Here is a 14,613-nt window from a genome sequence, read left to right on the forward strand (position 1 = left end):
CGCACATGCATGGATATGGCAACTTTAATTTATTCTTTAAATTTTAATCCATTTGCCAATTTTACACTGCAGTCATTGCACAATGTGCATTGTTGGGAGCAATTAAAAGTCACACTTGTTAGCATTATACAACTCTTTGGTCTGTCTCGAACGTAACAAAGTACCCCTTAAGTGAATAAATACATAAACGCAACAAATGAAAAAAAAATTATAAATTCCCTTGACCCCCCTCACTGCCCTCCATCCCACCCGACACAAAATGTACAAAACATGCTCTAAAGTAATTCAAGACCATCAACTGAACAATGTCTCTATTTTCATTTAAGACTAAAAATCCTCACCTGAAGTGGACATTTTGAAGAAAAAAAAAATGTACAAATGAATATCTTGCTATTTACATACCACCAGGATGTGATTCGGGTTATGAATAATGCTTGTTGTCATGCCAGGTTGTCACCCAGGATTTCTTTTCCAGGTTTTGCCAGTCAGCATTCGCATCCCTGTCCTTACGTTTGATCCGAACTCCGTTGTAACTGGGAACTTTGTCTTCGTGTTTGGCCCGTTTGAAGAAGCCGCACTGTACCAAAAGAAATATATGATCAGTGAAGATGAAGAGGAAAATCTTGAATGTGTTAAGTGGCTATAAGTGCAGTAGCAACCAAGGAAAAGAGCAAAACAGAGATGCGGAAGGACAATTATGAAATGTTGAAGAAATATGTCATTGCTTGTTATGCGCCACCAACCCAAGGCCAAGCATGCACAGTGCTACCTTGTCTTCTGAGTTCAATTCCTCAAAACATTCCTTTTAACTTTTAATTCCAATGCAAAAAGAGAAGTTGAAGCACTCTTAAGTCAAGGTAACACTGTATATTAATTCAAGAGATAGTCACATGACCCAAAAAAAAAAGCACCTTCAGCTTTTGAAATAATAGCATTCATGGTATTGAGTGAAGCCCAAATTCAAGTTCCACAAAAGCGACAGAAAACTAAGCACCACATTTTCACTCATTAATAGCAGGCTGGGTAAAATTCGCCTCACGTTTTGTTTTCCTTTTTTTTTTTACTTTTTTCACGCATTTGTCAGCTTCTGTTTTTCTGACAGGTCCCGTTTGTTCCTTTTCCTACAGACTCCACACTGAGGAAAGGCAAGTTGTTAGCTCATCTTTATCATCACAAGATGTAATGCCAGTGCGTGAGCTTATTTCTACCTTCCAGAGAAGGAAAGCCAACAGCGCCAGTAAGAGCAGCGCCAGAAGAACAGACAAGACAATGATCCACCATGGGACTCCTCCACTTCGGGCCTCACGCCTCTCAGGGTATGCTGTCAGTGCCATCTGGAAGAAAAATTTAAAAAAAGAAATGAAGTTTATTCTTTCATTTGAGTCATATAGTGCGGGCGTACCTCGGTTTCAGCGTTCTGCAGCACCATGTTCTTTCTCGAGCTCTCAACATGCAGAGTCGCCTTGACGATGACCTCCACATGATGCAAATTGTTGTAATCCTGTTTGGAAAAGCAACAATAACAAAAGGACAAATGCAGCCTGGTCATGGAGGAATTGTGTCTGACAGAAATCATTTCGTTGATTAATCGAGAGCTGTTACCGTCAACAATGTGCCGTTCCAGAGACGGGAGTGAAGGGTGATGACAGCGTTACTGTCCAGGCCTTGCAGGGGACACTTGATCTTCACACACTTGGCCCCATCGGCACAAGACTGAAATTAAAGAGCCGGACAGAAGTTAACGATTTAATGAAATGTACTAAAATTACTCAAATAAAACAACGCTAGTGGTAAAGTATTTTGTTTTTTTACCAGAACTTTAGCATTCCCCTTGTCCACTAGACGTGAAATAATTCCTTCGTCACCTTTCCGGGTTTTTTGTGAGGCCCTTTTGTACCTGGTGTTGCTGGTGTCCTTCAATAAAAAAAAAAAAAAAAAAAAAATTGCAAAATTGTAAGTAAGATCACACTAACATTTCTAAAACTTTATTTATTTCAACGGACAAGACATGACAAATAATTTAAAAAAAGATAACATAAAATTGATATTTGTCCACTAATGTTTGTGTAAGACAATTTTTGAACATTTTTATCACAAAAATTGCTGAAATTGCCTATTTCCTGTTCAAATATCAAGGTGAAACGTTTTGTTTTACTCTTGGGACATAAAACCGCATTAAAAAGGCACAGGTTGAGGCAAACAATACTCTGCCACACTGAAAGGGGGCGTACGTGAGCCAACGGGTAATTAATGCTGACCCATTTGTAGCGTGTAGAAGTAGACGTGACGACAGCTGTCAAACTCAGCCTAGATTTTCTGTTATTTTGCACTATAGTGCTAAAAATGAGGTGGGCTGTAAAGTGAAGGAAACATTTTTGGGATTTGATGACGTGATGATAGAGGAGCGTCAAAGCTTCATGAGTTGCTGGCCAAAAATGAAAGAAAATGTGTCTGAACTAAAAGAAATTTTTGTGGCGCATGGACTTCATCGACAAATAAAGGTAAGACCGCAAACATAGAATGCCAATGAGATACAAAATAACCAGTAGCCAATTGAATAAAATACTCTTTTGGATTTAAATATTTGTTAATCTGACTCTTAAGGAGCCAGTACCTCAAAAACCATGAAATATGCTTGGACCCCCAAGGTGCCAGACTAGATGATTGTCTTTTGAGGATTTTCAAATTAAAAAATATACTATATATATATATTGTCCATATTTCCAACAATTCCACCCAACATACAATGAATCTTTATCACCATTTTCTGAAGACTTTTTGGGGCTTTGTAAAAATTGTAGTTTTACGGACCCTTAAAAATCCTTGGTCCCATTGCCCCCCCGTGCGCCTCAAGGAAAAAAAAAAAAAAAGCTAGCTCCGCCAGTGACATCCTTGAAATCAACTCCGATTTAGAAAGTGCTTTGGCGCCATCAAGTGTCATGTTGGAGCATTATAGAAAAAGAAAAAACGTCACATGGAGTCAAATTCCATTTTCTACCCACTGACCTTTTTGAGAGGATTGATCTCCGATTTTGGCGTACACTCGATGTGGTTCACGCCTGTGGCGGTGACCTTTGTCAAGTAGAGAAGCCACTTGTTCTGCTCGGTGGTCTTGGGCCAGTCAATATGCAGGGTGGCAGTGCCGATATCTGTCAAGCGCCTTCCGCTGTTGATGATCTGAAATACATGATATTATATCAACAATTGCAGAGGAAGATGAGGAAGAAGAAATCAGCAAACTTTCTTCTGTACTCACTCTGATCTGATGTGTGACAGGACTTCCAATGTCCCGTTCCGTTTTCATGGCAGACTGATCTTTGGCTTTTCCTGAGAATTGCACCTGCGAGGGCTGAACTTGCCTGGGAAAATGGAAACTGCCTTCAATTCTGTCCGGTTGTATATTTGTAAAAAGTATATATATTTTACCCTATCATATTCAGCTGCAACATGATGGCCACGTTGGCCTTGGCTTTAACACCGGCGAGGGTTGGCTGCTCGCTGGTTCTGCAAGGAATCAAAAGTAAACAGCTTGTAATTAGCCACACTAGCCACAACCGGCTAATAAATTCAACGCAAAAGCGCCATGGTTGATCACTAACTTACGCTTGCAAAATAGTTAATAGTGATAATTGTTTAAAAAGCTACTTCTAAATAAACACATTTGGAAACTATAAGATCAATGATATAGTGTTCGATTACTAAAAAAAAGATGATACAAAGTGAAAATTATTCATTTTGAAATGACTCAAGTCTAATGTATCCCACTGAAGATCCTCTACTGTGGACATAAAAAGTCTACACACCCCTGATCAAATACCAGGGTTTTTTGGTGATATAAAGAAATCACCAATTATGTTATCAATGACCAACTCAATTTTATTGCTTTTTTAATGTATATTTGGTAGCAATCGTTTGGTTGCATAAGTGTGCACACCCTCTTCGAACTGGGATGTGTGATTATATTCAGAATGAAATAGTCACATTCAAACTCGTTAAACTGAAGTTAGCACAAAGTGCATATTTGCCAAAACGACATGATGGTAAAACGACAATAAAAGTGAAAGTGTACCGAATGCGAACTTACGTATCCGGTCGAAGATCAACCTCGAATTCTGTGGTGTTTACCGAGATGGCGGCTGTTCCCAGAATAATGTAGAAGGTTTTCTAGAAACACACATACAGACAAAACCACAAGATGGTAGTTTGACTGCTGAAAGTTTCTTCATGGATTCCATTTTAGCACTTTGTTGCTAGATTTCGCGACTTTGCCAAACTACCATAGCAACTAACCGCAATCAACAAGTCGAACATTTCTACACAAATACGAGTTCACTTACCTCAGCGTCCCGTTTGAAGGGGTTCCCAAGTTCACAAGTCACCAGAGAGCCGTTCTTATTGGCCGTGCAAGTTACAAGCTGGAATCAGAGTCGTTCAATTACATTCGAAAAATGTGTAAGTGAATTTGTTTGTTTGTGTGTGTGTGTGTGTGGGCATACGTTGGGCGGGCTGCGGAAAGCAGAGTATGTGATGGCACGTGGGAAGGAAGCCACCACTCGTGCCTCGTGGGCATCATCTCCGTTCTGATTGGTCACTTTCACCTCCAGGGCGATATCCCTCTGCTTGCTAAGCGAGATCACTGGCACGCCATTTTCCCTTACCACAAAGACAATGGATGGCACAGTAAAAAACAAGATGTGTGTGTTGGGGGGGGGGGGGGGGGGCATGATTGCTTTTTCTCACAATGGCAACGGTGTGAAGGTGTCGTCCTTAGTTGTCATGTAGCCATAGCGGTGCGCCACCTTTAAGTTACTCCGGCAAATGTTGTCACTGCCGCAACCCTCTTTGACAAATTGAATCTAGCGAGATATAAACACATACGTGACGTGATGTAACGTCCAAAAATAAATGGTAACACTTGCATACCTCACTGCGTGTCATCACACTGTCTTTAGCGTCGAGGACAGGCGACATTTCAGATGAGCTCTGTCTACGTTTGCGTTGGCCGTTCTTGATCTCCACATCCACGTCGATGGGTACTCCTCGAAGTTTGTCACGGATGTTGTCCTTATCGAGGATGATTTACGCACAACATTACGTACAGATCAATAAGGAAATGATTTTTCATGTCGAGTGGGATGTCAACCTGTATGGCCAGCTGCCGTGTGATACATTGCTTCCTTCCTTTGGTATCCAAGACCACGGTCCCTTTGGATTCATATGCACTGTCAGAGGCCGACTGTTGAATGAAGGAGGCCCTGGGGAGGAGATTCTTCTTTCTTTGTTCAGCGTCGACCGACAGGGTGTATGCAACCGCTTGAAGAAGGAGAAGGGAGTCAAGTTTGGTGTACAAAAAGATTTTCTTGAAGGAAAAGATGATCGCTCTTACTCAGTCTCGGGGAGTAGCTCTCGGGGTTGGCATTGTAGGTGAAGCAAGCTTGAACGTTCATGCTGGGGGAGGAGCACAATCGGAAATTATGTGGACAGCAACCTTCTCCAAAGAAAGCCATGGATTTTCTCAAAACTCACCAGAACTTGTCCCCACAGTTCTTATTCGTCAGGTCGATTTGTTTTGGCGTGTAAGTGACTTCCTTCTTGATGGCGATGACAGGGCGGGCTCTGAGAAGACAGGATGAGCTTCTCTATAGACAGGAAGCAGAGCGGAGCACTCACCTGTACACAAAAACGGCATCGGAGAGGGATCCCACAGCCAGGTCAGGGTAGGCGTTTTTATCCAGATCCATGTTACCCGCTAAAGAGTAGCCGAACATTTTCACTCCCGCAGGCTTGCCGGACAAAATCTACGGGGAAATTTGTTCAGCAATTTTGACATTTTCTCAACATTACACTTGACCAAGAGGTTATTTTTGTGAACCTGTTCTGCTTTTTTGGAATGGAGTCCTGTTTTTGATCCATGGTAGATGTAGACATTTCCAGAATTGTCATCATCGTAAGGGGCTCCCACGGCAAAATCTGTTCCAGTGAAGAAGAATTGTGACTTTAAGTGAGTGGGTCTCAAACATTTAGGTCAAGGGACACATATAAGGGGTACTCGGCCAAAAATTACTGCTGAGGATTTATGACTGTATTTATTTATAGAGTCAAATATCCAGTGCAATCTCTCATACTGAAAAAAAAATCATTGTTTAGGGGAGTGCAATGGAACGAATTAATGCTATTTCCATTCATTTCAATGGGGAAAGATGATTTGAACTTGAACGTGGGTGATTTGAGTTATGAATTTGGTCAAAGAACAAATTAAACTTGTACCTCAGGGCACTGCTGTGTTTTAACAAGTGATTCTTTTGTATTTTTTTAATATTATTAATTATAATAATATTTGTGCAATATTACACCTTTTATTATGGCAATCTCTTTTCGTTTGTGGTTTGATAATCAGCTATTAACACACAGGCCTCACCATGGTAACCATCCAGGTTTATGTCACCCAGATTTTCCACAGCCAGGCCAAACATGGAGTCCATCGGTCCGTCAATTCTGGTGGGGGTGGTCTTGTCCCATTTTCCGTTTTTGTTGACAAAGACGTACGTGGCGCCTCCAATCTCGCCATCTTTCTCAAAGTACTGAGGCGCTCCCACCACAATGTCATCCCAGCTATCAAACCACACCATTAGCATCTGGTATACTAGCGTACACGCTCTTTCATTTTGACTCACCCGTCCCCGTTGAGATCCAGCACGGCCAGGTCATAACCGAACGACGAGGCCAGCCCCTCGCCTTCGACTGTGTATTCTTCCAACAAGATGTTGCTAGTATCGGGGCCTTTCTTGAGCAGAACTATCGCGCCACTGTGATTGGCCCTGGGAGCGCCCGCCACCACCGTCAGCTGACCTTTCTTGGTCAGACGCTTGCTCGAGTCCAGGGAGAAACCTGTGACCAGGAGACAGAGGCTTAACAAACATGCAGTGGTGGCTTTTTACTTTTATGTAATTGTACTTGTAGATTTTTCTGATACCTGCACAATTTTTTTCTAATGATTATTTTTCTTTTTTTTTAACAGCAATTTTGCCACCACTGTAAACACATGACATTGTAAGGAGTGAGTGCTTCACCGAGGTAGCTGCTAGCAGGTGCAGGGACAAGATCGGGGTTCTTCTCATTTTCATCCCCTGCCTCAAAAGGCCCGTCGTCATAAATACCCATCTCTAGGAGGGTGTCATTTTTTTGTTCCAAACGTACCACACCTAGAGAAGATGAAGCAAAGCAATGTTTTGTTAGACATCAAAAGAGGATCACTCAGATATGGCACAGTCTTATGTGTTACCTTTCCAGTTGTAAGCTCCAGGAGCTCCAAAGATGAGGTAATGATAGTTCTTGTCAAAAGTGGCCGAGAGGCCCTGCTGGCAGGAGCCGAACATCTCGTGACCTCTTGGCCTGCTGTCGCAGAAATGCCATGTTCCTCCATCCTCGCTGGATAAAGGGTCGATTTCCAAATTCTGACTCAGCACGTAACAGCGGCCAATGATGTCGCGGGATTCAATTGGGGTCCTCACATTGGTCCTGCGCTGGTATCGATGGGCACAGGCCTACATGGGAAAACAAAAACAATTGAAGTTATCCTCAGCTAAAAATACTCCTTTTTAGAACAAATTGCCAAAAGATGTTTACCACAACTTTGCCTCCTGGCCCCTGACTGTTGACCGTCACTCCCATCCACTGATTCTCTTTGCTTTCTCTCTTAGTGTCCTCTAAAAATTTTTCAAAAAAAATGAGTGATTTTTTTTTTTTTTCAAAAGCTCAGAAATACAGTCAGCAAGAATCTCACCATCTTTATCAAATTGAACTCGCGCACAGCCTGAAGAAGGTGAGCTCATGTCACAGCTGTACAGTCCTCCCGTCACTGCTGCCGTTTGACCGGTAAAGCCTTTAGCTCTCGGGGCCCCGACCAGTAGCCTGGATCAGACACAAGAAAGATTATATTCAGAAAAAAAAAAAAAAAACGCCATTTGTGGCTTCATCAATTGCACACTGTTCAGTTTAAGTAGCTTAAACTGTCATCTTCACTCAATGAGCTCTTCCTCTTGTGTGTCACATTAGCACACATTCCAGCGTTTCACACAGCCAGCTATTCAAAGACGGGTTCTATCTCTCGCAACAAACACACACACAGGATGTCTTTGTGGGTTGAAGATTTGAGGCAAATGCCACCAGCTCTTTTAAATATGAGCCGGCAGAGTGTTACTTAAAAACATGGATGGAACGGATGCTTGTCATCGGGAGCATAGCGGTGATACGATGACCCCGCCGTTGACCCAGTTGTTGAACTTATCATTGAGCAGCAGAGGAGGAAGCCCTATTACGTTCCCTCAGTCAAAGAATTAAAAAAAACAGAGACAGTGTGTGTCTGTGTTGGTGTGGTATTGTTTACACACACACATACCGTGGTGCAGAATCACCGGGACACCAAGGCCAGAGCAACAGAGTGACCATAACGTAACAGAGGCATCCCATTAAAAGCGGTATAATTTATTATTTTTATTTTTTTTACACAGCAGTGCTTCCTGGAGCACAGCCTGTTGCTTGGCAACATCTGGCAGCGCCCTATCAGAGAGAGAGAGAGAGAGTGCAAACGAGAGAAAGAACATAAAGCCATGTGCTGCCCAACCTCCATTTTTCCACAAAATGTCTGCCAGGAGCCCATCCCAAGCCGGTAAGAAAAAAAAAAAATCTTTTTGCTGCCCAGATTAATAAATTATTCCTGTCTTTTCAGCACCACCATTTTTGAAAGGTATTTGATGTTGGATAATCTTACACAACCTGAGGCATAACAAAAAAAACCTGACACTCCTCGTTATGTAGCAAATACTGAAGCACTCACAAGAATGCAATGGTCAAACTTCAGTCGATTTTTTTTTTTTTTTAAACACCCCCACTTTCACTAACAATCATCTCAGTCTGATAGTGATTGAACACGCCTACTCATGCAAACACACGCAAACTGTAAGAGCTCCTCGTGTCCTCACCTGCAGGTACACGCACAACACATTGCTGTAGGGTGTGAATTTCTGAATATGATATAACTGAATACTTGTTGCACACGTGGCTGGGAGACGACTGTTATCTATGCCAACGACATATAGTGACGGGCAGAACAATTAAATGCTTTTCCACTAGGTGGCAGAACTTTACACAATGATTGTTATTTTAATATGATTAGGCCTACTGTGCTATTGTATTTGAATGTTGATCCTAATGACGGGACTTACTTTGAAAATCAAATATACCTATTTCTTGAATTAATTCCAAAATTGAAAAGTAGATCCAACATTGCTTTGTGAGACGGAAATAGCAGAGAAAAAGCTAAAAAGCAACTTTACAGCAGCAACCTGGTTCACATTCCACCACTGCCAGGGTAAAAACCTTCCATAACAAGATCTGTTGTCATTACAGAGTAAAATGTTGACAGCTACTTTCTGGATTGTCACAATCCACAAAATCCTGTCGCGCAACGTGAGCGCGCACGCAAACGCGCACAAGGCCAAAGGCTCATAAATTATTAACTTTAACAGAGAAGTTCTTCAGAGACTTCTTAAACATTAACAAAAGTTGAAAAGTAAAGTGCGCAGATCTATTCATGTCGAAAAGGTGCTGATATCTATACCTGAACCCAAATGATGACGTAACATTTGAGAAGAAAAGTGTACAATTAAAGTTGCTCTCACATTCTTTTATCCTCTGGCTCTAGCTGTCGGTGCATGGTCATGGAGAAACCGAAGAGGCTTTCTGGATCTCCGTCCTTGCGCACGACGTCCTCGGTGTCCAGGTTGAAGGCTGAAGACAGTCGAGCGCATCCCAGCAGGAAAGCGAGCAGCAGCCGCAGTGCACCTGACGTTTTGCCTTTCATGACACCCATGCGGTGCGAATTCTCTGGAAAAGTTGCGGAGAAGGTGAATCCTTGCTGTAGGAGCGCAGTGACACTGAGAGAATGTAAGGAGGGGTTAAGCGGTGTGCACTTTTCACTTTGGTTTGCCCCTCCCTCCACTAGAGCCGCACACACGCATATGCGCGCACACACGATAACCCACTATCGTCCCACGCAGAACTGGAAATTAGTTTCAAATACATTGTAATGGGCAAGACGATAGTGTCTGTTTCAAGTTTGCAACAACTGCTCAAATTATAAAATAGCATAACTTTTTTTTTTTTACCTTTGTGAACTTAAAAGTACCTGTATTTTACAATGACTACAGTAATCCCTCGTTTATCGCGGATAATTGGTTCCAAAAACCACCCGCGATAAGTGAAATCCGCGAAGTACAGTCACCAAGAAGTACCGGGCAGGAAAGATGCTAATTCGCGATCGTGCTAACACGCGAAAACAGACTTCTAAAGGAATGTAAGCTAAAATTTGGAGCAATACTTCCTTAATTTAGAAGTTTTATTTTGACTTATAAATGTTTTTTTTTTTAAATTTGGGAAAAAAATCTGCGATCTAGTGAAGCCGCGATAAATGAAACGTGAAGTAGCGAGGGATCACTGTATACCTGTATGTTTTTTTTATTATATAACAAAATGCCATTCTTGATATATAAAAAAATAATAATAATAATATTTATGTGGCTGTTTGGCGACTTCCTGACTATATGACGGTGTCGCAGGCATTTCACGCAACCCACCGCTTGTTCCTCACAACCAAACGTGTTAGCAGACAACGCAGGCTTTGTGTGCAGGGAGAGAAAGAGGGCAGATAGAAAGGGAGAGGGAGAAAGAAAGAAGCCGCCCACATACTGTACAAAAGGCAAAAATAATGGTGGAAGATGGGAGTGCTCAAGCATAGAAAGGGCAAAGTGGGAAGAATGCTGTTCTTATATCCATCCAATTATTACGCCGTTTGGAACTGTGTGGATTGGCTTTGAGAATCTTCTAGGAAAACTATGTTGTTTATTTTCTTGTAGGTTTTAGAACCCACTACAGGTTTGATGCTACTTAGTCATATTTGACATGATGGAAAAATATACAAAACTGCTTGATGGTCACTGTTGTTTTAGTTCAAGTAAAGTCGAGCATGGGAGGAGCACCAGTAGTCAGCAACATGAATCAGCCTTATCGTGTTGAAAGAGCAGCGTTCAAAGTTGGCGAAGGTGGGTGAAAAAACTCCCTCTGACCTTCAAATTGCTCACACACACATTTGCCAGTAAATATCTCTCCTTCCTTTCTTATACACACTCCAGCTTCCCTCACAGGATGAATAACAAAAACGTATTTACTAACACAAAAAGGCTTTATCCAAATAATTACGAGTTACTTGGTGTCTGTCACGTAGACTAGCCTGAGGCCCGGCCTACTGTTTAGCCTTAAAATCACAACTTGTGGAAGGAACAAACAAACAGAGTGCGGGGAGTGTCATAATGGCCATAGAGGTGTAAATTGTTTGTGTGTTTTTATGGCCCTGTCCAAATATATAGCCTTGGGTTATTGATAAACGCAGTAGTCTGTTTTACTGAGCCTAAGATCTTTCACAACTGTGACAAGGTAGTGCACGTTTACTGAACATAGCTGCCACAATTCCATATTCAGAGCATTTTAATTTTGAAATAAAACATAGGCATACTCAACCATGACATGTATTGATTGCAGGTAAATCAAATTTACTAATCTGTTCAATCCAGTGGTGTTCTAATACCCTCGGGTTAGTTTTGTTCATTTCTTCCACCGGGAAGCGATGTAAGTTGGAGTTGCAACAAATTTTATGGAATGAGCTCAGAGTATATATGCGCTCGCACACATGCATTTGAATAGTGTGTAACCTAAAGCTGACACCAGCACAAAGCAGACCAGATTGCCCCGCAGCCAAAGAGAACCATTATTGCCACTATGCGGTGGAACTCATTTTAATTCAAAAACACACATGCACACACACTCGTTTGTTTTAGAATAAAATAAAATAAAACAAAGCAAAACAAAATTAAACTAAACTAAATTAAATTAACAGAGATATTCAGAAGACAAAAGAAAAGTGCTAGTAAATTAAAAACAGAGAAAAACATTCCAGGCAATAAAAGAATCAAGTTGAAAAAAACAAGGTTTTTTTTAAACTAAGTGCCAATCAAGGTCTCCCTCAACCTCCTTGCACCAGTCGGGTGACTTCAGTTTACAAAGTCAAGCTCTGTTGCACACGCTTGCATTCCTCCAAATTAGCTTGTGACACACCACGACAAAACACCTCTCGTATCGAGGAGTTCAATGCGCTCGATTTTTTTCATGCATTGCCCACTCAATCACATCCCCATGCTGAATCCCGTTTATTATTAGAAACTGAATGAAAGGCTGAAGGGATGGCACAGCTGGATGTTACATCTGCCATTTTCTCAACTATCTTTCAAAATGCGTTCAGGCTGCAAAGAGGATGTTATATCGTATTTTTCCTCCACCATTTATTTAGTGTTATGTATCGGTATCAATATACCGTACGTATCGAGTCGACTTTTATTGGAGGAATGCACACCCTTATAATTTAACATTAGCATTAAGCTAACAGACAGAAAATTGATGTGGTTCTTCAACGAAAGACAGCTCAGTCGTATCTCAAGGCAGCACTGCAATCTGTTTTTAAGCCTACTCAATTCTTCTTGCCCAGTCATAGATGCTCCTTTAATCAACCAGTAGCTACATGCCCCAGTAAAATGAATGTTCACTTAAAAATGATGTCTTGCTTTACTGTCCCGCAGGTGCTTTGGCTATGTCTGTTCTGTAAAGGTGACTGACTGCATGAATCATATTTAGCAAATGTGGTTGATGCAGATGTAGTCAGACAGATCTGCATACACAAGTCTTGAAGATAAACTCATCGTATTCTGAGGTTAACATGGAATCCTGGAATTCCTGTGGTCCTTCCTCAGCAGTATCTCAGGTAAGTGTGATAAATCACAACTTCCACATATGGGAATGTAAAAAAAAAAAAAAATTGACAGAATTTTATGCACAACAATATCAAAATGAAAATGAAGGGCCCATTGTTAGATGTTTAGACAATTCGTTGTTCACTTATTTATGGGAAAAGTGTGATCTAGACGTTTTTCAGTTCCGTCCCAGGTGTGAATACAGCAAAGCATGCTTTGATGAATGTGACAGCGTACATTTTTGTAGCTTTTTAGTCTGACTTAAAGATATCCGAGCACAAGAGAATTGTTTTCCAGCGAAGAAGTGCAGTAGGATGGGAGGCCGGGAATGAGTCCCAACATGCCGGAAAGGAATGAAGGATGAATTCATGACCAGAGTCTGACACCTCGCCCTGTCACTCCCTAAATCTTCAACGCTTACACATCTTCTTCAGCTGGTACTGTTGCAATTTCACCTTTACTAACAAATGATTTGAGTCAATTCCAGTGTACCAATATAAATTGCCGATATGATCCCCAGTTAAAATATTACACTATCAAAGTGGATTATGCAACAATTTTATTCCTCCAGGTTGAATACGATATGTACAAAGCAGCATGATATCTTTTGTCATAACACACGTGGCTAATAAAATCATAACATGTGAATCATTTCCTGGCCGGACATGAGCAACAAACTCACCTTTATTTGTCCAATCCTGCCTGGCACACCCACAACACTGTCATAAGCACAAGCACAAAACACACACCCTGATATCAAGTGGAAGTTACCAAACATACCCTTGGGGCTGTTTTTTTTTTTTTTTTTTCTCACTGAGGTGGTTTACACCTACTCAAATCCAATGTATATCAAACTATTAGTTGAAGAAAATGTATCCCCTGTGAAAGTTCTTTTTTTCCCATGCATTTCTTCTGTTTGGAATTTTGGTGGCAGTGTTTTGGGTGTTTTTGTTTTTTAGACAATGAGACAACCAGTATCGTCTTTAGCCATGAAAAACTGGAAAACATTGCCCTCCAGTGGCGAGAAAACGCAATTGCAGTTTTTATAGTTGAACGCAAAAGTGAATGGTGAAGCCAATTTAAACGTAATCTGTCAGTGCTCAAATGTCACGATGTGTGCGCATCTCTCTTTACCCGTATTTCACCAAGCATCCATGTCTGTCGGAAAATTATAGGAAAATCACAGGTATCAAATTTTCCATTGCAATGCTGCAGATGAATAGTCACATCCAGCCACAATGTTAACAAGAAAAAAAAAACCTCGAAAGGTAGCGTGCTGTTGTCGTGCCATAGAAGTGGCGTAGCCTCCATATATAACAAAAGAAATGTTGCACTTACTGCACGACACAGGTGGGAAGTATCTAATGTCAAGAGTTCACTTGCGCAATGTAATATGACTCAAATGAGCTATGATTTCGCTTCTTGGAGAACTGTAGAGGAATCAAAAATCAAAACAAATACTCAGTAATAAACTAGATATGGTCATAATAATCGAATTATTATTTAAAATATTAGGAATTAGGAAAAGTTGAGTGTTGCTTAAATTTTACTATTACGGGGATTTACCTGGGTTGAATATCGACGGTAATATGTTGTTTGCGCAATATCTAATGATTAGATATTAAATAAAATATATTAACATATTACTATCTTGAAATAATGTGCAGTTCTGCAAATCGTTCATCATTTTTCATCATACGTTTATATTTTTTTATATGTTGACCATATTTAAATCCCTTAACGTTTCGGGTATTGT

General features: G+C 41.0%; 1 protein-coding gene and 1 long non-coding RNA gene across 3 annotated transcripts; one reads left to right on the plus strand and one right to left on the minus strand.

Annotated features, from left to right (window-relative positions):
- Positions 1 to 6: 6 nt before the first annotated feature.
- LOC148387468 (integrin alpha-6-like) lies at positions 7 to 9,949 on the minus strand. The gene is made up of 25 exons (XM_088397521.1): positions 9,681 to 9,949; positions 7,784 to 7,911; positions 7,627 to 7,706; positions 7,283 to 7,544; positions 7,071 to 7,202; positions 6,675 to 6,888; positions 6,419 to 6,612; positions 5,873 to 5,970; positions 5,671 to 5,798; positions 5,527 to 5,616; positions 5,387 to 5,448; positions 5,144 to 5,313; positions 4,924 to 5,064; positions 4,741 to 4,856; positions 4,497 to 4,653; positions 4,338 to 4,415; positions 4,085 to 4,164; positions 3,427 to 3,504; positions 3,257 to 3,359; positions 3,007 to 3,177; positions 1,813 to 1,914; positions 1,603 to 1,713; positions 1,403 to 1,501; positions 1,209 to 1,334; positions 7 to 577 (listed from the first exon to the last, which is right to left on the minus strand). The coding sequence occupies exons 1-25, from the start codon at positions 9,869 to 9,871 to the stop codon at positions 422 to 424; spliced, it is 3,267 nt and encodes a 1,088-aa protein (XP_088253647.1). The 5' UTR covers positions 9,872 to 9,949; the 3' UTR covers positions 7 to 421.
- On the plus strand, positions 2,459 to 13,597 carry LOC148387469 (uncharacterized). 2 transcript variants are annotated; one of them, XR_015862869.1, is made up of 5 exons: positions 2,459 to 2,501; positions 8,511 to 8,668; positions 9,704 to 9,905; positions 11,007 to 11,099; positions 12,687 to 13,597. It is a non-coding gene; the product is annotated as an uncharacterized LOC148387469 (long non-coding RNA). The 2 variants fall into 2 exon arrangements; XR_015862870.1 differs by lacking the exon at positions 11,007 to 11,099 and having other exon boundaries at positions 9,704 to 9,945.
- The last annotated feature ends 1,016 nt before the right edge of the window (positions 13,598 to 14,613 follow it).

Source organism: Syngnathus floridae, chromosome 14, assembly GCF_059516105.1.
Source record: "Syngnathus floridae isolate MCC-2025c chromosome 14, RoL_Sflo_1.0, whole genome shotgun sequence".
Taxonomy (NCBI): Eukaryota; Metazoa; Chordata; class Actinopteri; order Syngnathiformes; family Syngnathidae; genus Syngnathus; species Syngnathus floridae.